Source organism: Lygodium microphyllum, chromosome 26 (assembly GCF_053477565.2).
Source record: "Lygodium microphyllum isolate KBCC chromosome 26, Lygodium_microphyllum_v1.1.10, whole genome shotgun sequence".
NCBI lineage: Eukaryota > Viridiplantae > Streptophyta > Polypodiopsida > Schizaeales > Lygodiaceae > Lygodium > Lygodium microphyllum.
In genome coordinates, this window is record NC_141160.1 from 41,021,020 (window position 1) to 41,048,564 (window position 27,545).

The 27,545-nt window shown below is 42.8% G+C and overlaps 1 protein-coding gene across 1 annotated transcript; it reads right to left on the reverse strand.

Moving 5' to 3' along the window:
• Positions 1 to 9,724: 9,724 nt before the first annotated feature.
• On the reverse strand, positions 9,725 to 14,260 carry LOC148013181 (beta-glucosidase 12-like). Its single transcript, XM_087667852.1, has 11 exons — positions 14,208 to 14,260; positions 13,784 to 13,859; positions 13,574 to 13,645; positions 12,769 to 12,862; positions 12,168 to 12,429; positions 11,712 to 11,827; positions 11,381 to 11,598; positions 11,123 to 11,199; positions 10,916 to 11,039; positions 10,699 to 10,804; positions 9,725 to 10,079 (listed from the first exon to the last, which is right to left on the reverse strand). Exons 2-11 carry the CDS (start codon positions 13,842 to 13,844, stop codon positions 9,881 to 9,883), a joined length of 1,329 nt encoding a protein of 442 aa, XP_087523978.1. The 5' UTR covers positions 13,845 to 13,859; positions 14,208 to 14,260; the 3' UTR covers positions 9,725 to 9,880.
• Positions 14,261 to 27,545: the final 13,285 nt, after the last annotated feature.

A 27,545-nucleotide genomic window follows, 5' to 3' on the forward strand; every position in this document is an offset into this window, starting at 1 on the left:
TTGTTTTTTTTATTTGAGGCCATTTCGGGGCCTGTTTTGGAGGCGGAAGTTTTCTGCACGCACTCACGAAAAGGCCCAATTTTATGCTGTGCAGCCACTGTTCTACAGGTCGGTGAATAGTTACTGTAAAAATTGCATTGTATGCTTGTGCGCAGAGACATTGGGAGTTACAGAATCATCCCTGTTGCCTGTTGATGCAAATCGTCACTAGGAAGTGACTGTGTGGTCAAATACCACTTTCGCCAGTTTTGCAGATTTTCCCTTGCGAGGGTGAAGCTGTGGTTTTTGCAGTGACAGAATTTTTTGCAGTCTTCTGTAATGGCATCTGATTCTCTTTCACAGATTGTCACTGAAAAGCTTGACAAGAAAACTTCCAAGCATGGAAGTTTAGAATGACGAATTTCCTTATGGGAAAAGGATATTGGGAATTTGTTGCAGGAAATGAAGAAGAACCAGTTCTTCCTGATGTTCCCAATCAACAGCAAATGCAGGCATTTAAAGCATGGCATGAGAGAGCCAGGAAAGTTATGTATTGGCTGTCTATCAGCATTTCAGACTCTATGATTGTGCATATTCAGGATGCAAGTACGCCAAAGGAGGCATGGGATACTTTGTCAAAAATGTATAGCACAAATACGCAAGCCAGGAAAATGCAGCTCAAGCAAGAGTTGCACAATGTGCAAAGAGAAAATATGAGCATCAACGACTACCATATGAAGGTGAAGAAGATTGCAGATGCACTTGCTTCCATTGGGTCACCAGTGGAAGATGATGATTTAGTTTCTGTGACCTTGAATGGTCTAGGAAAGGATTATGCACAGTTTCGGACATCCATTTCAGTTCGTGAAAGATTTCCTGATTTTGAGGAGTTGATTGCTCTTCTAATTTCTGAGGAACAGAGAAATGGTGGTGCATCTTCTTTAGGAGGAACTTCAAAAGAAGCTGTCTTCTACTCAAATGCTGGAAGAGGTAGAGGCAGAGGTAGAGGAGGCCGATTTGGAGGCCGTGGTAGAAATCAGAATATGCAGCAAACTCAAGAAAACCAGTCCTATGGAGGAGGACGTGGTAACTCTAGAGGCAGGGGGAGCCAAAGAGGTCGTGGTGGATGGCAAAGAGGTCAAAATGCAAACAGTAATGTTGAATGCTACTACTGTGGTAAAATGGGTCATATGGCTAAAGATTGCTATAAAAAGCAGAATGACATCATGAATGGAAAACTGCAACAAGGGAATTATGCATCTTCTAGCAGACAGGGTGATGACAGAAATGAGCATTTGTTTATGGTGCAGCACATGAACAATTCTGTGACAAGTGCAGAAGAAAGCAACGATGTGTGGTATGTTGACTCAGGTGCATCAAACCACATGACAGGTCATGCAGAATGGATGGAGGATGCAAGGAAAATGGAAAAACCAGGATTTGTGGAGACTGGTGATGATACTGCACATCCGATTGTGCAGATTGGAAAAATTCCTTTGTCTATGCAGGATGGGAAAAAGAAATACCTGTCCGATGTATTTCATGTTCCGAATATCACCAAGAATCTGGTTTCTGTCGGTCAAATGGTTGAGCAGGGCTTGCAGGTCAGATTTAATCCTCATGGATGCTTTGTTGAGGATATGAAAAATAAAGGTCGCTTGATAGCAAAAGGAAAGAAGAAGGGCAGAATGTTTACGTTGGATGCAGACATGCCTGAATTGAGTGCAGCAATGTTTGCACATGGGACCGGTGTAGTTGCAGATATTGATATCTGGCATAAACGCATTGGTCATGTTAATGTACAGCGACTTAAATCAATGCAGGCCCAAAATATTGTTGCAGGATTGCCAAAATTCAAGGTTGCAGAAATGCATAAGGTATGTGAAGCCTGTCAGTTTGGAAAACAGGCAAGGAAACCATTTCCTAGACATGTTCAAGAGAGTGAGAAGCCATTGGAATTAATCCACTCTGATGTGTGGACTACTAAAGCTGCATCTCTTGGAGGCTATCATTATTTTGTCACTTTTATTGATGACTATAGCAGAAAAGTTTGGGTGTATTTTATGAAAAAGAAAAGTGAAGTTTTTGGGCATTTCAAAACCCTTAAAGCTATGGCTGAAAAAGAAATAGGTCTGCAAATAAAATGCCTGAGGTCAGATGGAGGGGGAGAGTACCTCTCAAATGAGTTTGCAAAGTTCTTGCAGGAGCATGGCATAAAGCAGCAATATTCATGCAGTTATACCCCACAACAAAATGGAATTGCAGAAAGGAAAAACAGGCATATTGGAGAGGTATCTCGTGCCATGCTCAATGAAAAAGACTTGCCAGATTTTTATTGGGCTGAAGCAGTTGCTACAGCAGTCTACATAATGAACAGGACTCCCACTGCAGCAATACATGGAATGACTCCAGAGGAGAGGTATACTGGTAGGAAACCAGATATTTCTCATTTGAAAATTTTTGGTTGCATTGCCTATGTACATGTGCCAGATGAGCTGAGATCCAAGTTGGATCCAAAAGCTGAGAAGTGCATCTTTATTGGTTACTCTCTGTAGCAAAAAGGGTATAGATGCTATAACCCTTCTACTCGTAAGTTTACAGTGAGCAGAGATGTTGTTTTTGATGAGATGAGTAGCTGGTATAAACCAGTAAATGTGATTGATGATGTAGATGCACAAAATGGTAATGCTGCACAGAATTCACAGCAGCAGTCACAAAATATTAGTGGACCTGGAGCGTCCTCTAGCAGTGGTTCACATTCTTTGCCATGGACAGGCAGATTGAGATCATGAGAATCTTCTCAAAGTAATGCAGATAGTGGTATGCAGGTATCACGAAAAGGAAAAGAGAAGGTTGATCAGCCCATGTTTGATGTGAATGCAGGTCACTCTTATGTGGATGGTGAATCCAGTGGCTCAGAACAGAGCATTGATGATGAGTTGGGTATTCCTTCTATTGTTACACCTGGAGTAAGGAAGACCAGGGATGTTTTGAGAGCACCTGGGAGTGAACCCACTTTGCGCAGGTCTACCAGAGTTAGGTATCCTGTGGATAGGCTGAAATATGATGGATTTACAGCCATTCACTATGCATATATGGTGAAGGTGATACAGGAACCAGAACCCACTTCTTTTGAGCAAGCCATGGGAAAAGAAAAATGGGAGAAAGCCATGGATGAAGAAATGGATGCCTTGGAAGCAAACGCTACATGGGAATTGGTACCTTTGCCTAAAGGTAAGAATGCAATTGGCTGTAAGTGGGTTTATAAGGTGAAGCACAATGCTGATGGTTCTGTGAACAGATACAAGGCAAGATTAGTAGTCAAGGGGTATGCACAAACATATGGCATTGATTATGAAGAAACATTCAGTCCGGTTGCAAGGATGGCAACCATAAGAGCAGTCATTGCTATGGCTGCATCAAAGGGATGGTCTTTACATCAGATGGATGTAAAGAATGCCTTCTTGCATGGTGATTTGCAAGAAGAGGTCTATATGGAGCAGCCACCAGGTTATGTGCATGCTGTTCATCCTGAGTTTGTTTGCAGGTTGAAGAAAGCTTTGTATGGCTTGAAGCAAGCACCTAGAGCATGGTCTGACAAGATAGGACAGTATCTTGTCACTATTGGCTTTCAGATTTCCAAGGCAGATTTCTCACTTTATGTGAGAAAAACAGAGAAAGGTATTATGCTACTTGTAATTTATATTGATGATTTGATTATGACAGGTGACAGTGATGAAGATATCCTTCATGTGAACATGCTATTGAAGCAGAAGTTTGAGATGAAGGATTTGGGAGAGCTGCGTTATTTCTTGGGCATTGAGGTGATTAGATCACCAAGTGGGATACAGCTCTTGCAGAGGCAGTATGGATTGGACATGCTGTCCAAATATGGGATGACAGGTTGTAAGCCTATTTCAGTTCCTTTGGAGCAGAATGTGAAGCTGAGCGCAGATGCAGGTGAGCTTCTGGAAGACCCTACTATGTACAGACGCATAGTAGGAAGCTTGATTTATATGACTATTACCAGGCCAGATTTGAGCTATGCTGTTGGATTGGTAAGTCAGTTTATGCAGGCTCCAAGGAAACCACATTTGGATGCGGCTAGACGCATACTCAGGTATGTGAAGTCCACATTGCAGTATGGACTATTTTATGAGACTGGGGTTCAGATACAGTTGCATGGATACACTGATGCTGATTGGGCTGGTAGTATTTCTGATAGACGATCTACCAGTGGATATGTGTTCTCTTTTGGGAGTGCTGCAGTCACTTGGAGCAGCAAGAAACAGCCTACAGTTGCCTTGTCGAGCACAGAGGCTGAGTACAGGGGTGCAGCAATGGCTGCATGTGAGGTAGCTTGGTTGCATAAGCTACTTTATGATATGCATCAGTCTACAGATGGGCCAGTTGTCATTTATTGTGACAATATGAGTAGTATACACTTGGCAAATAACCCAGTCTATCATGCTAGAACAAAGCACATTGAGGTGCATTATCACTATGTGTGAGAGAGGGTTTTACTAGGTCTTATTCATCTAGTTTATGTCAGCACAGAGGATCAGGTAGCTGACATATTCACGAAGGCATTGGGCGCAGAGAAGCTGCGCAAGTTCAGAGACCTGCTTGGTGTGCAGAGGAATTGGGATTGAGCTCAAGGGGGAGTGTTGACATATCGAGCTCCACTCGTGATACGCCAGGGTGACCATTGTGTATTTATGTCACCGACTTGTCAGTTGCAGATGCGGTTGGTACACCGCCCCTGAATAATAGCTACATGATAGCTATCCTTATCTACTCTAGTTCGTGGCTCAGTTAGTATGCCACCTTAGTTAGTTGAGTTTGGTTTGAGACCCATATCTAGGGTTCTTCTATTTCTTTGTACTTGAGTTCTTTTGGCTTACACAACTAAGAAGAGGAAAACTGTTTTCAGCCTCCATCCTTATGTGTATTCCCCCATTGTGCAAGCAAGAAAGCTACAAGTGAGACTCCTTCCTTCTCTCCCACTATCTTGACAGTGGAATTATGAGATCACTTGCTCCCATAAGAACTTGACACTGGTCATGGCATCATTTTTTTTCGTAGTATGCACTTCTACCCATTTCGTTGGATAATCGGTGTGGCGACAATGATACACTCAACTTGTGAATACTGCACCGCAGGATTAATGGGTCGGATGAAGTCAATCCCTCATTTCTCACAAGGTTGTCATGCAATAATTGGGGCTAGCTCCATGTAATCCTTACAAATAGGGACCTTAGTTCATTGATACTCATCACTGTGCTTTACAAATTGTGTTGTGTGTCTCAGAAAAGAGTCTATAGTACCTTGCGGGCTATCGTGTCTCCATTGACGTGTCCTGCTACGATTCCGTCGTGTGCCTCTGTGACTACGTCGTGCATTTCATGCTCACACACACATTTGCGCAGCAACACATCTTGCCCCAACCTATGGAGTTGGCCTACTATCAACTAATAGGGTTGGATCTTCAGGATGAGTTTTCTAATTTGAGCCTTTCTAATGGTCATTCAAGTAGTCTGTGCTTAAGCTCTTAGACTATGTCCTATATCCAATACGGCATCATGTCGGCTCTAAACAAATCCTTTTCATTGGATAAGGTGAATAGATGTGCATTTGGCAATTTTTCTACAATGCCTTGTCCAATAGCTTCTCTTGTGGGGATATGAGACATATGGTCAGCCATGTAGTGTTGCTTCCCTTTACGTACCACCATAGAGAAGTCAAATTCTAAAAGCAAAAGTATTCATCGAGTGATGCGTCCTGTAGCACAAGGTTTATTAACAAGATATAACAAGGCTTAATGGTCAACAAAGAAGGTAAAGGGCGTAGCCAAAAGATAATGCCAAAACTTCTTTATAGTAAATACCATGGCAAAACCCTCTCTCTTTGTTGTTGAGTAATTCATTTCAGTCTCAGTGAGTTGTCAATTAGCAAAGCTCATTGGGTAATCTAGGTTGTGTTCATAGGCTAGCACAAAACAAATCCTTCAGCAAATTTCAAAGTGTCAATGTGCACATGGAACATGAGTGTCCAATCTGGGGCTCGTAAAATTGGTATAGTGGTCATAGCCTTTTTTAGTTCCTCATATGCATGTTGGCATTTTTGGGTCCATTCAAATATGATCAACAGCTTGTTTTGAGGTCTAGCAATCAATGCATAGTTCAACACAAACCGTTGATAATACCTTGCATGGCCTAAGAAGCACTGAAAACCCTTGTAATTAGTTGGAGGTGGAAGATTGAAAATGACCTTGACCTTCGAGAAGTCTGTGGCAATGCTGTACTTCAACACTACATGCCCTAGGATGCATCCATGCTTCACCTAAAATTGGCACTTCAAGGGGTTCAACGAGAGATGATATAGTCGACACCGTTCAAAGACTGCTCGAAGTTTGTCTAAGTGTTCCCTCCAAGTAGAGTGAACACACAAGTCATCCACAAAGACCTTCAACTTCTTCCAAGCATATCTTTGAATATAGTGCAGATTAGTTTGTTGAAAGGTAGCTAGCATGTTAGTCAACCCGAAAAGGCATGACTATGTAGGCAAAGACATCCCAATCACAGTGGTGAATGTGGTCTTATGCCTATCATTAGGATGAACTTACATCTGATTGTATCTAGACAAGCCATCCAGAAAAGTGTAGGCCCTCTTGTTAGCCACTCTCTTGAGCATGTGTTCAGTGCACATCAATGAATAGTTATCTCTCTTCATAGTCGCGTTTACCTTCTTGTAATTGACACACACTCTAATCTTTCCATTCTTCTTTAATATGATGACTATGGTCGAAACCCAGTGCATGTGTTCAATTTTATAGACGAATCCTGCTCTCATTAATGCTTGTCAATTTCTTCCTTGACAGGGTGAGCATGCTTTGAATTCATGGGATACGGTCACTGGTGGCGTTGCATCAGGTGTCATGGATATATTGTGAGTAACTACACTCAGGTCTACCCCTTTGAGCTCTTCTAGGGACCAAGAAAGGATGTCCATATACTCTTGTAAGAGAGTAATGAGGCCTGCTTCCTCTTCCTCATTCAAGTCATTGGCTATAATCACAGGTCGAGGTGTCTCCCCTTTCATGGCTAGCTTGACCTCCTTGACCTTGGTAGGCCCTTTGATTGGTTCACTTGCTTGCCCTTTTCGTTTGGCTCCCAACAAGATTACTACCCTATCTCCTTTTTTGAATTTTGTGAATCTCTTTGGTAGGTATTACAATTTTTGCTGCTGTTCTATCTACATTCCTCCCTTAACCATCGTTGCCTTAGGTAGACGGGTAGGTCCCCCTTGGTGTGTCTAGTCTTAGAAAGTCGAGGTATCTCAAGATTAGTAATTTGAGCTCACTTTCAACTTAGAATCAAACTCTCTATCTTCGCTAGAAAAAGAAGTCTCTCCTGATGTTCACAACTTGGAAGGTGAGTCTGTTCACAACAGTAGATGAAATTGAAGTGAGTGATCTCAGAGTGAAGGCATACAATCGAAAGCAAGAGCTATGGTGGAGAGAGAGAGAGAGAGAGAGAGAGTATGTGGAAACTCCAATTTCCACATTGTGTGTATTCAAATGTCACTGAAAGAATAAAGAATGAAGTGACAGTAATGGACGCCTGCTACCCACAGTGTATAGGTATACAAGTACCATGAGTGTAGTAATAGAGAGGTGGCTAGACACAAGCACATTTACCCCCAACAAAAACTAAAATGCACTAATAGTTGGGTCTATGAAGTGGGATATTAGCGGCACTAGAATCAAGGTGAAACTCCTTATGCATGAAAATATGTTGCATGTGAACTTGTTTGATTTTCCTCTTGGAACCACCAAGTCTAAAATCCATCACTTTGCCTTTATAGCATGATAAGAAAGGATTGGCTGTTGAGAATCTCTTCCGATTTCTTTGCTGCGTGAATATTTAACATCCTTTTATTATAGTCAAGAGAATCCACCTATCTTGCTCATCGAGTGTATTATAAGTGACTATGAATCAATTGAAGCACTAGGTCTTCTGGATCAAGAAGACACCTCTATGGCATAGAAAGATGGTGAGAAAAAATGTATGGTGGAGTGGAGGGAAAACAAAGAGGAACTCCAAAGTATATGAAGTGGAGAGAAGAGGGGAGGAAGTGAACACTCAAAGATTTCAAATAAGGAGAAGGTTTTGCCACCTTTTTTTCCTCAATAAGAGGAGATAAAAAGGGACATGCAAACTTTGCTATTGGAAAATGACAATTGCCTAAATAAGACTAACAATTAATTCACTTTACTACTGAAAATGAAAAGTATTCCAATCATTTCAATAGAACTAGTGGTTTCAAAAATGTTAAAATGATTTTTGAAAAAAATCCATAATTAAAGCCTTCTCCTCATTGTGGAGATCACTCTCTCTTTAGACACAAGGAGGCCAAAAAATACTAATGCATTACCAAAATCCTACTATCCAAGGACTCATTAGATAGATAGGACAAAGACTTTAATATGAAAATTCAAGATAGTGTCGAATCTTTGGCTAGTGATGGATGTAGTAATAGACAAAGGAGCAAGAGGCCATCCTTCTCAATATGGATATGGAAAATATCTACAATATAGTAAGATGGGATTCCATATTGCTAGTTTTGGCAATGGCTAGTTTTCAAGAAGGGTTGAATGCATGACTCGTTTTCTAACTCTTTGGTTAGGGGTGATGTCAATGGGCTATTAATGTGTTAGCCCTTCTAATAAAACACACAATCTACCAAGGCTATCCTACTGCATCCCTCCTATTTGCCATTGTCACCCACCCTTTATTAAGAAGTATCAATAAGATCATTAGGTTGAGTGTTCTTCATTCAACCTCCTTAACAAATGGATTCCCCTTTCTTGCTCAACTCTTTGCAAATGATAACTCCAAACTATTGCACGTGGATAGATATGCTAGTGAATCTATATGAGTGTTTCTCAATGGCTTGTTGTTCCTTAGTCAATTTATTCAGTTACACTCATGCCTCTTCTAGATGCAAAGTGTAGGCAAATTTACCAAGTTACACAAATAAGTTTCTAGATGTGCAGTATAAGCCACAATCCACTTATACTTAAAAGATCCTACATTTTATTGCATCTCTGTTTCCTAAAATTGAAAAAGTTCACTATAAGAAATCTTAGAGAGTCCCAAGTGATAATTTCGTTACATTCCTAAAAAAGAAAATACAGATGTTTAAAATACATAAAGAGAAGTTGTTATGTATTCTTATGCCTTGAAATATAGTTCTTTTAAACAAAAAATCTAGGTGGAGTTTCAAGGTTTATAAACTTATGCATGGTTATTGCAAAACCAGTAACACAAGAGAGAAAAATGCATTTAGCTGCCTACTTTCTTGAAATTGAAATTATCATGTGTGCTGTTTTTTATAACTTTGGGTATTAGGATCCATCTCCTATATGAAGATGTCTAGAATTTGGAAGTCAAATTATACTCCATAAGCAAAAAACATGATATATTTACCCTCTAATGAAATGTGTGAAAGATATTGAAGGGGTGAAAGATTATCTAGTATTTTAGATCTTCCATGGATATTGTATTTGAGAACAAACACGTGCCATTACAACTAGCATCATTTGAAAAAGAAGCTCAAGTGCACGCACACACACACACACACACACACACACACACACACACACACACACAAAGAGAGAGAGAGAGATCTGATAGATAGTATGAATTTTATTAAACTAAAGAAAACACTCAAAAGGGACTAATTCATAAGTTACATCCATGAAACTTGTACTCTTAGAAAATGTAGTTCAGGGAACACTAGTCTCCCTTATTGCCATTGCAGTGTGACTCACACAAGGGACTCATTTATAGTTACATCCATGAAACTTGTACTCTTAGAAAATGTAGTTCAGGGAACACTAGTCTCCTTTATTGCCATTCGAGTGTGACTCACTTAAAAAACGTTTGTACCACAAGGCTGATGCCTTCTTATATCGTCTTTGTTGGTCCTTGTAGTCAACATAGTGAAGACCAAAACGACATTGCAAACCGTCAGCCCACTCAAAGTTGTCAAGGAGAGACCATACAAAGTAGCCTTCCACATTGTAGTTGTTTTTCCTGCAAATACATTTCAAGTTAAGACATCAACTATATATCTAATAAGCATGGTTTTGGAGCTAATGAAAGATATTATGCATGATTGTCCCCTTGAATGCACATGTGGGCACACACATGAATTCATCCCTTTACACATACTCATTTGCACACACACAAGCACACACAAGCACACACACAGGTGTGTGTGCACATGTGCATTGCGTGCATACACATGCACACACACATCTTTTTAGAAAACTCTACATTATCATGTGCATAACCATGAAACGTGCATGTGTATATATGCAATATATATACAACCATCCACAAGTTTTTGTAATACTTTGTGGTGTCATGTAGGAAAGCCCAAAAGGGGTGAAATACACTATTTAGAAACCCCTCCAAAAGATTGAAGACTCACAATAAAGTACAATGACTGATTGCACAAATACACACGTGCACACATGCATGCATGCATGCATGCATGCAGAAATACATGTTTGGTTCTCATGATTAGAGAGAGGGCTCTTCTTGCACTAGCTAGATGGCAAAGATTTTCTTGCAAGTATTTTATATGTGGAGAGAGAGAGAGAGAGAGAGAGAGAGAGAGAGAGAGAGAGAGAGAGAGAGAGAGATATACCTTATTGCACTAGCTAGATGCCAAAGAGTTTCTTGCAAGTATTTTATACGCGAAGTATCATTTAGAGCCTTATCCAAGGGAAGGTCAAACTCCATATCCATAGTGCCTTACGAGAGAAAGAACAAACTTAGATAGCATACTATGGAATTTTAGTTTTTTTAATTGCAATAAACAAGATTAGTGTCATTTTACCAAGAACAAATATTTGGAAGCTTACCATTTTCAGTGATAATGATGGGAGTTTTTTCAAGTCGGTGTCTACCATAGCGATTTTCCATCCAATTTAGCATCTTTGGCAGTGCCCATGGGCAATGGTATATCCATCGTGATGTCGCTGGACCCTGAGGAGATTATCCACATTCTTTGTCAAAAAATTCATTGTTTTATCTTATGCAAGTTCCTTTATAATTCTTATACTTCATACATGGAAAATTTTTATTAGTAAAATCTTGCAAGCACTCATATAAGGCTCCCCAATTGGTTCTCCACTTGGGTCAGTATCTAGTACATATCAACAAAAGAATTGATAAATCATATAACAAGAAATTCCATCAGGGATTGCTTAATTTGTGTGATGCATGTGTGAGGGATATTTGAGTACTATTTAACCAGAGTAGTGAAGATGGATACAATGCTAACAATATAGTTCAAGTTAAATTATATGATTACCACATGTTCTTACATTCTGTTTCAGCAAGTCGGTCTGTTTGGAACCATTTTTTGCTTGGCTCTACAGGAGGGATGCTTTTTGCATAGTAGGCCGTGTAAAAGTTGTAACCAATAAAGTCAACACTTCCAAGAAGGTCAGCTTTTTCTTCCTCTGAAAATCTAGGAAGCCTATTTCCTACTCCTGATTTCATTGACTGCGGATAATCCCCAAGGAGAATTGGGTCGAACAACCTAGTATGCACATACATGAAAATGCTTATAGCAAGCTCTATGTCCATTTTTCATTTTTCCTTGGAGATGCAAAATTTGAAACATGCCCTTTGTGCCTCTATCATATTGCTTACCATCCAAATTCAAACTCCGTACATCTCTCAGTTGCCTTGATGTCCTCTTGAGAAGAAGTGTAAGGCTCATACCATTTGGATATGGCTACCATGCCTATCCTGCCCCCTTGTTCTGCCTACAAGACAACACAAGGAGCTAGGCATAAGAAGTCAAGCGTTCCTAGCATATAATGTTTCTACTAAAACAATGAATAATAGTTTGTATAGACTCTAGATCAAATACTCTTAAATTCATAATGGCTATTTTGCAACTTAGAAGTGGCTTAGCTAACTTATTCTACGCTTCACATTTCTACAATGGGATCAAACTAGTTTCTAGGTAGTTGCCTTAGTCTATGAACAAAGGAAACTTGATTGACTTACATATCTATTTGGTGTGCATTCTCTGTCAAAACCCACAAAATTTTAATAAGAGGAACATGCAATTGGGGATCCTGAAAAGGACAGCTCTGATACCTGGTACTTTTCTCTATAAATCTTGACGGTAGCTGGATGAGAGAGGAGGGTATGGTGAGTGCAAAGATAGGGCTCTGTGCTTGAGTCACCCACGTACGTCTTCTTGGGGGTACCAGAGATGGCAGAGCACCGGCCAGGTGCATGCGTTCCAATAGCATATCCATTGAAAGAAAAGCTGTGGACCTCGTTCAACGTCATCCAATTCTTCACTCTATCTCCGAATAATTTGAAGCAAGTGTCTGTGAAGTGTGCGAAATGCTTACTGTACATACACATATGGAGATGATGTTAGACCCAAGTGCCACCACACCATTCAGGGCAAGCTAGACATTTCTTTTTCTCAATCATCATTTAATTTGCTCGCCTATCGTAGAAAATCCTATTTTTTCCTTCACAAGTATGTGCTTGAGATTAGAAGCAATTTTCTAATTACCAATGTTGAAATGTACTTGTAATTTTTAGCATGTGTAGCGTCATTATACCATCGATCAAGATGCCAAAAGACAACAATTGCTAGGGAGATTATAAAAAATCATGTGAAATCTTACTACCTAGGTGGTTGATGGGGCCAAGGTTGTATATGCTCAGATATAGCACTTACACAATATTCTTAGTTCTCCATCCTTTTATATCAGGATCATTCTCAAAGGCCTGGGGCATGTCCCAATGATATAAGGTCACATAAGGCTCAATACCTGCCACAACACAAAAGTGTGAAGCCCACATGGCGATACAAAGTTGGAAACCCCACATGACAATGCCATAGCCACATCATTGTTGCTCCTCTGGTGGAAATTTCCAAGTAGTTATAGCATACAGAAGATTTAGTTCTAAGTTCACACACAGATAGAGATTTGTAATGTAAGATCCACATTAAAACAAGAAACATGCACAATCTTTGCACAATGCTATTCTTCTTAAGAACAAATCAAATTCTTCTTAAGGGAAATTTCCAAGTCATAATTGCACCTAGAAGAATTAGTTTGGAGTGCCCTTATCGGTACACCCACGTAATAGTTCACACACAGACAAAGACTTGCAGCATAACATCCAACTAGCACTGAGGAGAGATGTGAAACACATGCATAAACTCTACGCAATGTTATTATTTCTCACACACAACTCCAATTTCTTTATAGCTCGAGGAGAAGCTCAAGATTCCTGGCATGGCCTGCAATGAACAAGAGTATGTGCTTAGGTCCTACAATATGGTTATAGTTAGGGAGAAAAGTCCAGGCATCAGACATGGAGCAAGAGGTGAAATGCTCCAAGGATAGATTACCTGCATGTATTAGACCCATACATCGAATATAATATAATAATGAGAATGAAGTCTGAAGAAACCCACAAGGCAGACTACTCTTTTCCTAGAAAGACCAAGAAAATGCATTAGGGATGATCTCTACCGTTATGGAGTATCTCGTTGATTAACGTATTGTAGAAAGCCACGCCTTCTTTGTTAATTTCGCCTGTGCCATCTGCCAAGAGAGAAGGTGTTAGCTGCATCAAGAGCAAACGGTTCGGTGTGCGATCGTTACTACTATCATCACGTTGGTCTAGAAGAATAATGATGATCGTACTTTCTATGGTGGGGGGGGGGAGAGATTGGTTTTTACTTGGAAAGATTCGTGTCCAGGATATAGAGAGTCGGTATATGTCGACGCCAAGGTCGACCATCAGTTGTATGTCGGTCTGGTTATCAGATATACACGTAAACAAAGTTAGGAAAGCAATCAATGGTCAGCTTATAAGAACGAAATTAGCTCATTCTAAATCGAAAGTAGAGCTCGGAAAGGTGGTAGCTTTTCCGGAATGTCCAAACGTAGCTTTTGCGCATCCCATCTCGACGAGACTGATCAGGGTGGCAGGTAGAGATGTAGTACTAATTATGCTAGCGACATTTTACACTACTCCAATGTATTCGTTTGTAGAGACCTCAGATAAGGTAGAACAACGGCATCACTATTGCAGCTCTCTTAGTAGGGCTAGCGCAGTAATTATAAATACAACTCTTATCACAATGACTGTGCAGTCACGTACCTTGTAGTGATGGTAATGGTTGCTTGACACGTCAGCAGTGCTCCCATCGTCAATGTTCCCTGGACCAGACCGAGGGCTTACGAGTGCAATTAGCAAATAATTAACAGTGGTGCATTTTGCGAATCGGAGGGAGTGTGTGAAGGAAGCAGATGTCGTGGGGGGATAGCTATTTAATAAGCAGTTAACTGCACGCACCTGGGATGTGGGAGAAAGAGTCCCATATGCTCACCTCGTGTCTATGGTAAGGGGGGGTCTTTAAGGAGGGGAGAGTGGTGATCGATGGCCCCTTTTTGCCCCCATGACATCCGATCATCTGGGTCGTCGATCACCGTTGACTGCGAAATTCGATCGTGAGAATGTCTTGTCGCCTAAGTGCCCGGCTCCACGTGTGCCCTGCTTTGAATCTACCCGGCCCCGAAAATGTCCGGCCTCGTGCGTGGCCTCCTCCGAATGTGCCGGTTCCGAATGTGCCCGGTCCCGAGCGTGCCCGGTCTCGAAAGTGCCCGGATCCTGGGGTGCCCGACCACGGGCACATTTGGTGCCGTGAGCTTTGCATGTGGAAAAAAAGCTAGCCATTCTCATGGTTTGGAGAGCGTCGCGCGTGTGGAAGATCGAGGAGATTTTGTAGTGAATCGGAAGGACGCTGTGAAAGGGGGAAAGCATCATCAAGGTGCCAGTCCTGGGATTAGAGGTGGTGCAAGCACGAATTCTCCTATATCATGGACATTGACGATGGAGCAGCAACAGAAGGGTGGTGCGCGCAAACTCTGGAGCAAGGAGTGTCAACCCTCAGTATCGACGGCCTGCGAGACGAGAATTTGCTCAGGTGAGTTCCTCTACAGCTCTGCGATTTGTGTTGCACCGTAGCTAATCCAATATCATGCATCATGGATGTGAAAGCTAGCTTCCTGGCATAGAATAAAGAATTCCACGTAATTGCAGTAATTGCAGGGAATGTCATCCATGCCCGTAGTCAATAGCGTAGCCACACAGCATGGTTTAGGGCTTTTGTGTCCAGGTGTGTTGTGGAGTTCGTCCAAGTGCATGTTTCAAATTAAACGTGTGTTTGGTGGCTCCAATAGAATGAAGCCGGGCAAAAGACCCATATCACAAGGGCAGCAAGCCATGCATGTGGCATCAGCACCCCCCCCAGACACCCCAAGCACGCTCACCAATGAAGCTCCGATCACAAGGGCAGCAATAACCATCTCCTAAGCAAGCCATGCATGTGGCCTCACCATCTCCCGACGTACCCCAAGTCCCCTCGCCAAGGAAGCTCCGATCGCAAGGGTAGCAATCACCATCTCCTAAGCAAGCCATGCATGTGGCCTCACCATCTCCCGACGTACCCCAAGTCCCCTCGCCAAGGAAGCTCCGATCACAAGGGCAAGAAGCCATGCACGTGGCATCACCATCTCCTCAACCAGCCATGCATGCAGCATCACCATCCCCCGAGACACCCCAAGTGCCATTGCCAAGGAAGCTCCGATCGCAAGGGGAACAAGCCATGCACGTGCCATCACCACTCTCCCCTCAGCCAGCCATGCATGTGGCATCGCCATCTCCTGAGACACCCCACATGCCCTCACCAAGAAAGCTCCGCTTTGGCAAGTTTGTTCCTGTGCGCAAATTTGTGGTGCCACCGGCTCCCAGAAAGCAAGCAAAGGCGCAACAATCTCCATCCAAGAAACGACTGCCATTTGTTCACATCAATCGGATGCTTTCAAGGGAGTTCACTTGTAAGTTTTTATTTTTCGCATGTAAGTGGTTTCAATTTATTTTAGCACCGAGGTTTAATTGCATTGCCTAAATAACAGTTAACCACGATGCACGTACGGAAGAGACTGCAAACGATCTTGCCCAGGAAGAGGATCCTGTCCCTGACAGGCCTTTGGCTAATCTTGCCGATGAGGAAGATCAAGTCGCTGCCAGGTCTGCTGATGATATTCGTCATGAAGAACATCAAGTCCCTACTGCTGCTGACTCATTGGCCAGTTCGGGGTTGGCACCAAGTGAGTACATTGCATGCCCATTTGGGATGATTTTAAAAACGTACACTATGGATTTCTCATTGTTCTTGTCTGTAGATCAGAAACTGGCGTCAGAAAATATTGCGTATGAATGCTATCATCAAGTAAGATTGAATTCTGAACATTGTTGTTGTGCCATTTGATGCTTTGCCAAGTGAAACGACGACAAGTGCAGTCACGACCGAGGTGGTCCTAGAGCACGCCCTGGGCCTCTGCACCCCACGGATGATGGTATCGTTCGAGCCTTTGAGATTGATTGTCTTTGACAAGAATGGTCGATTGGCTCGCCGGTGCACTTGTGACCAGTTCTGCAGCAAGCGCACACACTTCTACTATCGACGCTCAGCCATGGAGGAACATTTAAAAGCTCCGCATGGCCTGAACATTACAGTCCCTACTGGAGGTAGAAGAGAGCCTACTGATGCACGTGTATACGTCACCCACACGGAGTACGAGGAGCATCGTAGCCGCCAGAGATTCGAGGATGTGGAATTCAAGTGGCAAAAAAATAGAAAAAAGCATGAGACTGATTCAGTGGTCAAAGGATGGAGGATATACAGTGAGTTGCCAGATTCTCAGAGGATGGGAGGTCCGGAGCAATGGGTGGATGCGTACCTGGCAGAACAGATGAAAAGATACGATGCAAAGAAGGATGATCACATAAAGAGGATCCGTGTTCGCATTGCCGTAGGATTCGATAGATATGTAAGTGTATCTCTGTTCTTCAGTTTTTCTGCAGTTGACTTTGCTGGTTTCCGTTGATTTTTCTACAGTTGACTTACTTTTCTGCACTGCCAACAGCGGAGGACTGCAAGCACAGATGTTGGGGGCCGAGCTCGAACGCAGTCATTGCACCATGCACAGTTGATAGACGTGGCAGATCAGGAGGATGCTGCTGCAGAATACATTGTTGCGGACACACCCATAGAGCTCTTATCACCAGAGGGGCCTTCATTGTCGATCGCATCTTATGACATTACTGTTTTGCCTGGTCGTGTGCTATATGCATTTTCTGATGGCGACAGGGACACACACAGGATCATGTTCGTATACGATTGATTCCGCTTGTGGATACCTATTTGCCTGCTTCTTTGATTTAACACTTTGATTATGTTGTGCAGATATCGATTCAAGTCAACACGCCTCCAACTGGAGTTGCCAGTACAAGGGGACTTCTTTGAACAATTGAAAGATCCCGCACAGCAGGCCAGCACCTTGGACATGAACTTCTTTGCACTGTGGATGGAGTTCAGCCTGCAGGAGGAAATAAGCTGCAAATTCTGGATTGTTGATCCCCTGTGGGTTGGCTTGGCAGGCACTGCATCTACAAAGTCGAGCTTGGCCAACTTTATGTCTCCGATTGGTGAGCTATGTGACATTGTGTTTTTACCCCTGGTCATGAGCGGTCATTGGACATTTTTTGTGTGCTTCAACTGCTCGGGGCATGGGGTGACTCAGTTGCATCAGAAACCAGGGCTGCTATTCTTGGATCCTATGAACAAGCCACCCACTCCATTGATGTGTGAGATGGCTAAGCTGGCCGTGGAGCAGATATGGGCTGCGGAGCATCGCCATGAAACCATACTAAGCAACCCTCCTGTGCAGGCGGTGATACCGTGCCAACCGAACGGCGTTGACTGCAGGTATTATGTGATGCATTGCATGCGCCTGCTAGTGGAGGCTTGCTTGCAGGGAGTGGTTATGGCATCTTTTGTGAGTATATTTAGTACATGCACTAATATGGATTGATTTAGGTCTGCTCAATCTAATCTGAATCCTTGTCTTCATGTAGCTGACAAAGCGATGGTTCGAGCACAATGATGTTGTGCAGATGAGGAGGACCTTGAGTCAGTGGGTTTCTCGCGTGGCCGGCAGTGTCTGAGTGGGTGTTGATCTCCAGCCATAGTTTCATGGGATGTTTTTGAACTATGGACCTGGGGATGGGTAGAATGCATTGTACATGTTAGGCCATTCTGGCGAGGCTCTTGTAAAGACTTCATGTTTGCATCAACAACAGTTGACTGTGCATCCGCTTTCTCTTGAGGCGGATCAATTTTGGCTTTGTAAACTGTCAGCTTCCATTGACACTTTCATGTGGCTTGTAAACTGTCGACACTCATTAAGAAGATTACATATTTCTATTTGTAGCTTTGATGTCTGCCCTGAGTTAATGTTGCAATTCATGGTAAATTTTGACTATGCCATTTGGGGCTATGACACGTCTATGTAAACGAGGGATATTACGCAGTTTTTACTCTGGTTCCATTTCGACTTTAACTTTGGTTCCGTTTGTGTGGGCTTGGCAACCTCCCGCTGGTCGATAGTCGATAGTAGGAATGCGTGCTCGTTTTCATGTAGACCAGTTACAGCCATTGCAGGTGACGGGGTTGGAAAGTGGGTTTGCTTGAGCGCACGTGTTGACGTGCCACATTAGCGATATGTGCAAGCTGCGTACGAGCTGTTTCTGCAGTTGCATTAATGCAACTCTGCAGTTGCCCCCTTGTAGCACGGGCACTGGACATGTACGTTGAGGGATGAGGCATGTAATGCATGCATGTACAGTGCAATCAGCTGCAACATAGCACACTGTCATCCAGCATATCAAGGTGTTGGTCTTCACAAGTGCACCTTTCGCTCTTACCTATGGAATCCGAGACCTACCAAACCTTTTTGCGATCAGACCATTCTAGTAGTTCACCTTTACCCTGCAGAAACCTACTTTTTAGATATAACGCACTGAAATAGTGTCCATAACAAAGTAAGAACTGCTTACCAAACATAAATGTCAAATCAATGTCCATTACGGCATTTAATCTGGTGCATTGGCAATATGCTAGCAGCTATATTCAGGTGGCACTAGGTAACTTTACCTTAGGACTGCCACAAAAGAGAAATATCAAATGCTTGCTAATAAGACAAGTGAAACACTCAGAGTTGAAAGTGTCATCGAGGGACATCATCAAGTGGCATCACAATGGACAGAGCTACATATAGGTGATTCATTGGCAAATCGCGATTATATTGCTAGGGAGGGGGCTTGGTTGATTTATTTAAGTGGTCTCACTAACTTTGTCTCAGAAATGGCAGTTTAACCTTTTTCCTATGATAACCATAAGTTTATCCTCAAGTCAAGAACACCAGTTGTCCAAAGTCTAACAGCCAGTTCCATTCTTAGCCACACCTCAACCTTAACATTGGCAGAGATGTAGAATATCATGCTCTAGGAGGACTTGCAGTGAGACCCACTACACCTATCAACACCATTTCAAAATAGACTACTATTGATTGCAAAAGTGGTCTCATTGAGAAAAAGGTGCTAGCATACGTATGTTAATAGGTTAAAACAACACGTTGTAAACATGATCCAATCTTTTAACTAAGAGTCTACCAAAATGGCAACAAGTATGAAACATGTTTGGTAGATAGGAAATATACAACTGTTCAGGGCACCAAAATAGACATCATGCTTAATAAATGGATATCCCAGCTCTCGCATGGCCAGAGGCAAACCTTTTAGAAAAAGTTTTGTTTGTAAAATCATGATATTCAATAACAGGAATCATCTCATGCCAAACAATTACTTTTGCAGGCAACTTTATGGTACTCAGGAATTGAAAGTTTAAAAGCCTATGCTGAGTAGATGTCTCAGGATTCAAGAGATTTAGCAAAATATTCAAGCACTTCAACCTACCTAATATTGCAAGCAGTACACACTTACATGGTGCACATTAAGGGTGTGTATGTATGCATGTAACATACATGTGTGGAGTGCACATGGTATACACATGCATGTCCCGCAATCAATTCAACAGCCATTGACAGTGTCAATCAACAGAATCCTTGTCAAACAGGCTCACAGATTACCACAGGATTGTCCCAATTTGTTCCCTGCCTACAAAGACACTATAAAGCTGATGGACACAACAGTTTTAACTAGGGGCAACCTAACACCACAAGGATATGGCAGGAAGGACATTGACAGAGCAGGAGCACCCATGATGCATAAAGTCTGGCATGCATCACTGAAACTGGAAGACAACAAACCACCAAGCCAGTGTCTCTGTGAATTTATGGCTAGCTCAGAATTTAGTCTAAAATGGTACTTGTTTCTAGATCAACTACAGGTGTTATAGGCGATATCAAGCTAGAGCAGCCAGATAGATGCTAGGAACAACAGCTCAATGATGGAAGCATAGGGACCATTTCCTATAGGTGTATTGTGTTTCAAACCTTACAATTTTTCTCATGTATGTAGTGTTTTGTCTTGCCTGCTATTTGTTTTGCCCCTACCTAGCAAAATAGGGAAAGAGCAATAAGCACATATATATTAAACAAATACACGCATGCTGACTTGTCTCAGAAAATCCACCAACACCAGTCCAGATTTGATGCAAGAATCTATAAAATCACTTGTAAGAATCAATTACTCATATATATGCTGTCATTCGACATGTTCACAAAGACAGTCAAAGTTCAAATCACCTATAAGAACCAATTAGCGATATATAGATGTCGTCATTCCACATGTACACAAACCGTCAAAGTTCAAGCTTGAATCACATACATATTATATCTGGAATCCAAAGTTTATGCCTAATATGTCATGAAAAATAACTCCACTGTCAAACCAAAAATTTAGATTGAAATGTAAAATAGTAAAACTCTAGAATCCCAATAGACAATCATCTTGTGTTCTTGAATTCTGACATTGTGTTCTTAAAAGCATATTCTAACAGTCGGGAAAGAATTTCTGCCTTTAAGCTTTTCATTAAATGTAGAAACACTCCAATGCATAGAGATTGACCCACAGAATATATTAAAAGATCGAAATAGACCCAAAGACCTTCCTCAGCATCATGTTGACAAAATAGCAAGGCTTTGAAAAAATTGTGAGGGATGATACAACACTATGCTGCATAGAGCTGTCAAGCAATCTGAATGCAGAAAAACAGGCTGCTGACTCACACACACAGGAGCAGCCAGCTTTAAGAAGGGCAATCAACACTTTTGAGATTTACAAAACCAAGGCAGCAGAAACATAAGGAATCTTAAAAGTAATTTTGGAGTTATTGTATACCAAGTCCATCAATATAATCATAGCAACCACCTTAGCATTGCCGAATGCTTTATCTCAGCTTCCACTAAAACCATGCATAGGAGTGGACTCGAAGGAGTCTTAAGGACCCTCCCAGAAGTTCATGAGGCAGTTGAGGTCCTTCAAATTGATCAAAATTGCTTACAATAAAATAGAGAGCTCTCTAAAGGTGCAGTACTCTTGAAGTTCAAAAACAGTTAGCAGAAAATGACCTAACCATAAACATAACACTCATACTTTGATAATATTAGGCTAAGATTAAATGGAGTTTCACAAGGGGTAAACCACCAGGTTGGGCTAAGCAATCACCAAAGATGTGATAGATTGACATGCATTTGTGAATTCCAGCATATTTGATGATCATGTGTACACTTTGTTGTGTGTCAACCCACAAACTTCACCACTTGTCTCTAGCTTGGACTGCTAAACTTTTTTGCAGTACATGCACATATCCCAAAAGAACCTAATGTTTTAATCTTAAAATATATTTTTACTCCTGTAGGCCTTGCCTAGGTCTGAAAAGGATGCATACAAATCCAAGAGAAGCCACAAACATAGCAGCGCCACTAAAAGCATCCACAAACAGCCTCTCTACCATAAGCATTGAGAATATATAAGCTTCTGGCAAGAGTCCCAGTAAACACTATACCGCTATCATGCATAAGACATAGACCAAGCAATAGGTACCATCAAAAGTAACTTGGCATCCAACTTTGGTGATGCTAAATAGAAGCTAGATTTTTCTTTACCAGTGAGACATAAAGCACATGCAAATACATCACCAAAGACTGACGCAAGTCTGACCTTTCCAATGCCTTTGACAACTGAGAGACATCATTGGCACATGTGACCGAACCCCCATTAGGTGTACATTTTAAGAATATAAATAGGACATACCATGATGTAATGTGCTTCACTGCTTAGAAGCAACACTATCAAAATACTTGGTAGACACGGTATCAGTGGTAGACATAACACATCATAACCAAAGGGATCACAATGATTTGCCATTTTTGATCAATCATTGCATTGAGTTCAGCACCAAGAGCAGGTCCACCATATTTTTGACATGTCCTTGCAGCAGTCGGCTAGTTTTGGTAATTTTCAGCTATTTATAGCTGGCCCAATTTATTGGCAGATACATTGTCTTGCAAATTTCAGCACTCTCCGACATCCAGTGGCACTCCTCCCTCGTCCGGTGCTTCTCTCTGTCATCAGCTTCATCCAGTGCCCTCGCTCTGTTGATAAACACAGATCTAGAGCTAGTTAACTATGCTGGATGCAAATCAAACACACGATACATTATCAAAAATGAGAGATTGTAACTCAAGTGAATTAGGTTCCAAGATAGATTAGCTTGGACTCATAAACACAATCTTGAGTGAATTAGGTTCCAAGATGGCAGCCATGGAACCTTGGCCTCAAGCTCAGAAATCCTAAAGATTTTGGTCTCTCCTTGGTCCCCGGGAGTCCCTCTTGAACATTGCTCAAGATTTCAGCCATCAAGAAGAACGGGAAGAAGATCACAAGCAAGGTTTGAAGGCATGCACTTGTGGGCAGCCATGGCTATGGAGTAGGACCTCCATTTCAGCAAGAACTCTCATGGGGAGGTCCTGAACCATCCTGCCCCAAGCTTGATTTCACCCTTTCTTGAGGAAGCATACCCATTTTGGAGCCATGGAGCATTCAGGATCAAATGGAGCTCTCATGGAGGACTGAGGTGGTATCAGTGGTGGTTGCCTTCTTCTCCAAAGACTCAAGGTAACTGACTCTTGGCTCTCATTCTCTCCGTTTAAGCCTCTTGTTGAATCCCATCCAATTGTTTGAGAGAATGTATGAGTCCAAGTAGATAATAGGAGACCAAGACCTTGAATGCACGCTGATTCTCATGTCCCAGTCATTTCTCTTTGATCTTATAGTACTGAAATGGATTTTACTCATGCTGAAGCTTCATTGTGATTACATTTTGCTTATCCATAACCCGTTTGGCTTTTTGTGAATTGGCTGAGCCAAGAAGTGAAAAAAAATCCATTGTATAAGGGTGAGTAGGCAGTGAGTCACTGCCGGTAAGCTCCCTATCCCTATTTCCCATTCCAATTCCATGCACTTCATGAAAAGCCCAAAATTTTGATTCCAAAAATGCATTTCATGCTGGTTGTTTAATTAATAAATGTCTGCTATGTATATTCCGGGTGAGGAAAATCCCGATGCCAGGCGAGCTGGCAAGACAAAAGAGGGGTGACCCCCCCTTGCCATCAAAGACCCTGAAGGGGTGCACAACCCGGCCCGGGGGAAACTTTGCCCACCTCCCGGTGATTGGGAGCCCAAAGAATTATTGCAGGTGCAGGTACATTTGATGGAATAGCCCGAACCCTGATCACTTGAGCCTACAAACCCCTACATGCATTGGTAATGTCATAAACCGCTTGCTAATATATGGTGGATACAATGCAAGAAGGGCAGGGAATGCAGTATGGAACTGGTCTAAGCAATAAGCTATGGATGCAAAGAATGTATGGATTTATGAGGCATTGAGAGCCACCATTGAGGCCCTACATGTCTGGGATAAGACCCTCACCATTGGGATAAAGAATGCTTCTTGAGGGAGCCTTTGCAGGATATTGCAGACAGCCAGTCCTACACAGTCAACCCACAAGAATTGATTACAGCAAAGCCTCTTTGTGTGTCTGAGTGCAAGTTCTATAGCTTGACTCGAAGAGGGCATTTTCCCCTTCGATCTGAGCTAAAAATCTCCCCATTTCACCCTACGGTTTGGGAGATACACTCAGTTTTGTACCCAGAGGTACTGTGGGACAGGCAGCAGTCCTACACAGTCAGCCCGCAAAAAGTGATTACAGCAAAGCCCTGATCATTTACTGTCGGAGATATTTTTATATACCCTCGTAGAGGGGATCGAGGGCTTTCATTTGAATCAAAAAGTTTGGCAATCGGAGTTCCCTAGCTCAAGTTATCATCATTTCTGTAACAGGGGTCTAGTAGACTACACTTGGGATGGCAGGCCACAAGGGTAAAGCAAAGGCCTAGGAGGAATTTCAGTGTGAAATAAGGGACTCCCCTGCCTCAATGAACGATCCTAGCTCAGCCCAGGAGGATTGTGAAGACTTATTTGAAGAAGGTGCCCCCGAGATAGATCTCTTGTCTCTGCTCAACCAAACCCTATGCCAACATGAGACTCGTCATGCTGATCGACATAGAGAGATGGAGCAACGCCACAGGGAGATGGAAACCCGCCAAGATCAGCGTCATTCCGAGATGATGGCCAAGATGGACTTACTCATAGAGTGCATGGGCGCCCTCATTCCCGCCATTGCCCCCCTCGGATCGACCCAAGGAGTATGTCCCTCCCCGTGAGGCTAACCGCCCTCCCCCCTTGGAGACTGGGCGCGCAGCCCACAAGGTCTTGGTGGTACCCATGGCATTTCCCATAGCACTTATGAGACGGGTGAGCCCTCTGCTCAGCATGATGAGCTCCTCCTTCCCTCCCCCATTATAGGAATCCTTCCAGCCCGTCATTGACACCCCAACTCCCCCGTAACGGAAGCTACTTGCACGCCTGGATGCGCGTCTCTCAGCTGATGTAATGGCTCAAAATCCAGCCACCCTGTTTGTAGCCATAGAATTGGCCGAATGCTATGGTCGAAAGTACCGCCGCAATGAGAGCACGCAGCCCATTGCCGGATAGCAAAGATACCCCAGTAGGCAACCCCCATATGCTACTAATTATCGCAGCAATAATGCAGGGAATGGCAGCCCCAAAATTCCTACTTACCCCACTTTTAATGCTGAAAGGAAATATGGCAGTTTTGGGACAGCACCACCCTTCAAAAGTGACCCAAAGTATGCTGAAAATAAGGCCAGGGCTTCGGTCCCAACGGTCAAAAATTCATTCCTCCTGAAGTTGTCAAGGGTAGAAAAGCCAAAGGCTTGTATTTCAAATGCGGGGATAAGTACACGACTGATCATGCATCCAAATGCCCCTTTAAGAACGCCACTATCAAGTTTAATAGCATGTATGTACTGGAAGATAGTGATAAGCTGGAAGAGGACATGCATGACAGCTCTCAAATAATGACACTTGCTGAAAATGCTGAATATGAGGAGGATATTGATCCCGATCAGTTTTATGACTCACCGGACGGGTTCCCCAAACGGATGGGCAGACCGAAGCATTATATGGTTATCGGGTGCCCCTTCCTACCATGATCTTCAATGAAAAGCTCAACCCCTTGGGAAAAGAAGAGTTGGACCGCATGCAAGCTCTACTTCAACAATGCAAGGTAAATCTCAAAAGGGCTCAAGAGCACATGAAGCTCCATGCTGATGCAAAAAGAAGACCCCTTGACTTTCAAGAGGGTGAAATGGTACTCCTCAAGGTCCCCAAATCCCATTATGCCACACTAAAGGACGGCTCTTGCAACAAGTTGGCACACCGTTACTATGGGCCCTACAAGATCATTAAGAAGGTCGGGGACTTGGCTTACTGCCTCCAACTCCCTTGCACCACTAAAATCCATGATGTCTTCCACGTGAGCCAATTGAAACCTTTCATTGGCACTCCCAAGGATCATGTAGAGGAGCTCCCACCCATAGATGAGGAGGGCCTTATTCAGTACATTCCGGAAGCGGTCATTGGGCAACATGAAAAGCAACTCCGTACCCGTTCCATACATGAATACTTGTTCAAATGGCAAGGCCTACCAATAGAGGAAGCCTCTTGGCGCCCAGCATCTATATTGGATGAATTCCCACACCTCAAGGAGGCCATGTTGGCTGGCACCTCACCATGACCCCTGTTTTGGGCTGCAGTTTGCATCTGGACAGCCACCTATTTTGTACTAGATTTGGTCATGGTCCACTCTCAGCCCCATCCTCCATACATGGCCAGAAAGTATACCTCGAGGGCTCCGTTTCGACACCTTACTTCCCCGATCGGAGCTCCCTAGTGGAAGTTATGGCTGTTTTTCTCCAGCCATACCATCTGGGACTGCACATAGAAATTCCTGGACAGCCCTTTATTTTGTACTAGTTTTGGTCCTCACCTGATTGCAGCCCCGCCCCAGCCACATGGGCTGAAAGTACATCTCATGGGCTCCGTAACGACACCTCAATTATCCCATTCGGAGTTGCCCACACAAAGTTATGGCTGATTTCCTACAGCACACTCTTATAGTCCATGACTACATCCCTTGTTTTTTAGGACAAAAACTTTATGAGACGGGATGGTTTGTAATGAACGGGGATCACGGGAATATGGTATGGCAACATACCAGTCACACTGACAGTATATAAGGTGTAAGAGGGTATTTTGAGGCATCAGAGAAATTATCAAGAAACTCTCTTTTCACCTTCTCAAGCTCCCATGGCTTCCTCTTCTTCTTCCTCTTTCCCTCTTTCTCTCTCTTCTTCTTGCCTTTCTCTCTCCTTCCCCTTAGTTAGGACATTTAGGTATCCTTCATTACAGTGTAGCTGATTTCTCCTCCGTTCAGGCAGCCCAACACCAAAATGCAGCAGTTTGTTGTGTTTGCAGACTTCCTTGAAGTTATATGGATTACTAGTTCAATGCGTTTGATGACTCGGACGATAAGTCAATCCATTCTTCCGAAGACAAGCGGTCTCACCAATCAAAGCATCACGAAGAGCGATGCAAAGATCAAAGATCAGAGCCACCATCATCCAAAGATCATCACTTTAACATGTCCAGAAGATTAGAGCGGCCTTGTCCCCACCGGCCTCCCCTCGCCCCCTTTGCTTCTTTATATGTTTCTAATAGGGCACCTATTGGAGGGCCCCACATGGCCATTCTGGCACCATCTGTATAGATCTTTGTTCTTCCATCGTTGCCCAAAGAAGATCACCTTAATGGCACTAACTACTCCCTTTGGTCTTACAAAGTGGAGTGCATATCGAATACCTTCAACCCTAAACCCCGCTACCTTGTTCAGTGGAGGACAAAGCTAAGGTTTGGACAAAGATATCTTCTCTCTACTAGCTAAAGACCTTTGCCCACCGTATTACCACAGAAAAGAAGCTCTAAATGCTTCCCATTGATGATTCTTCTTCTACGAAGGATCACATCAACAAGATGGAGGAGTTGCGGGATGCGCTTGCATCCCTTGGCAGGACGATATCATCCAAAGGTATGGACCATTTTGTGGGAGGAGTTAATGTTAGTGTAATACCTCTTCTGTGAGA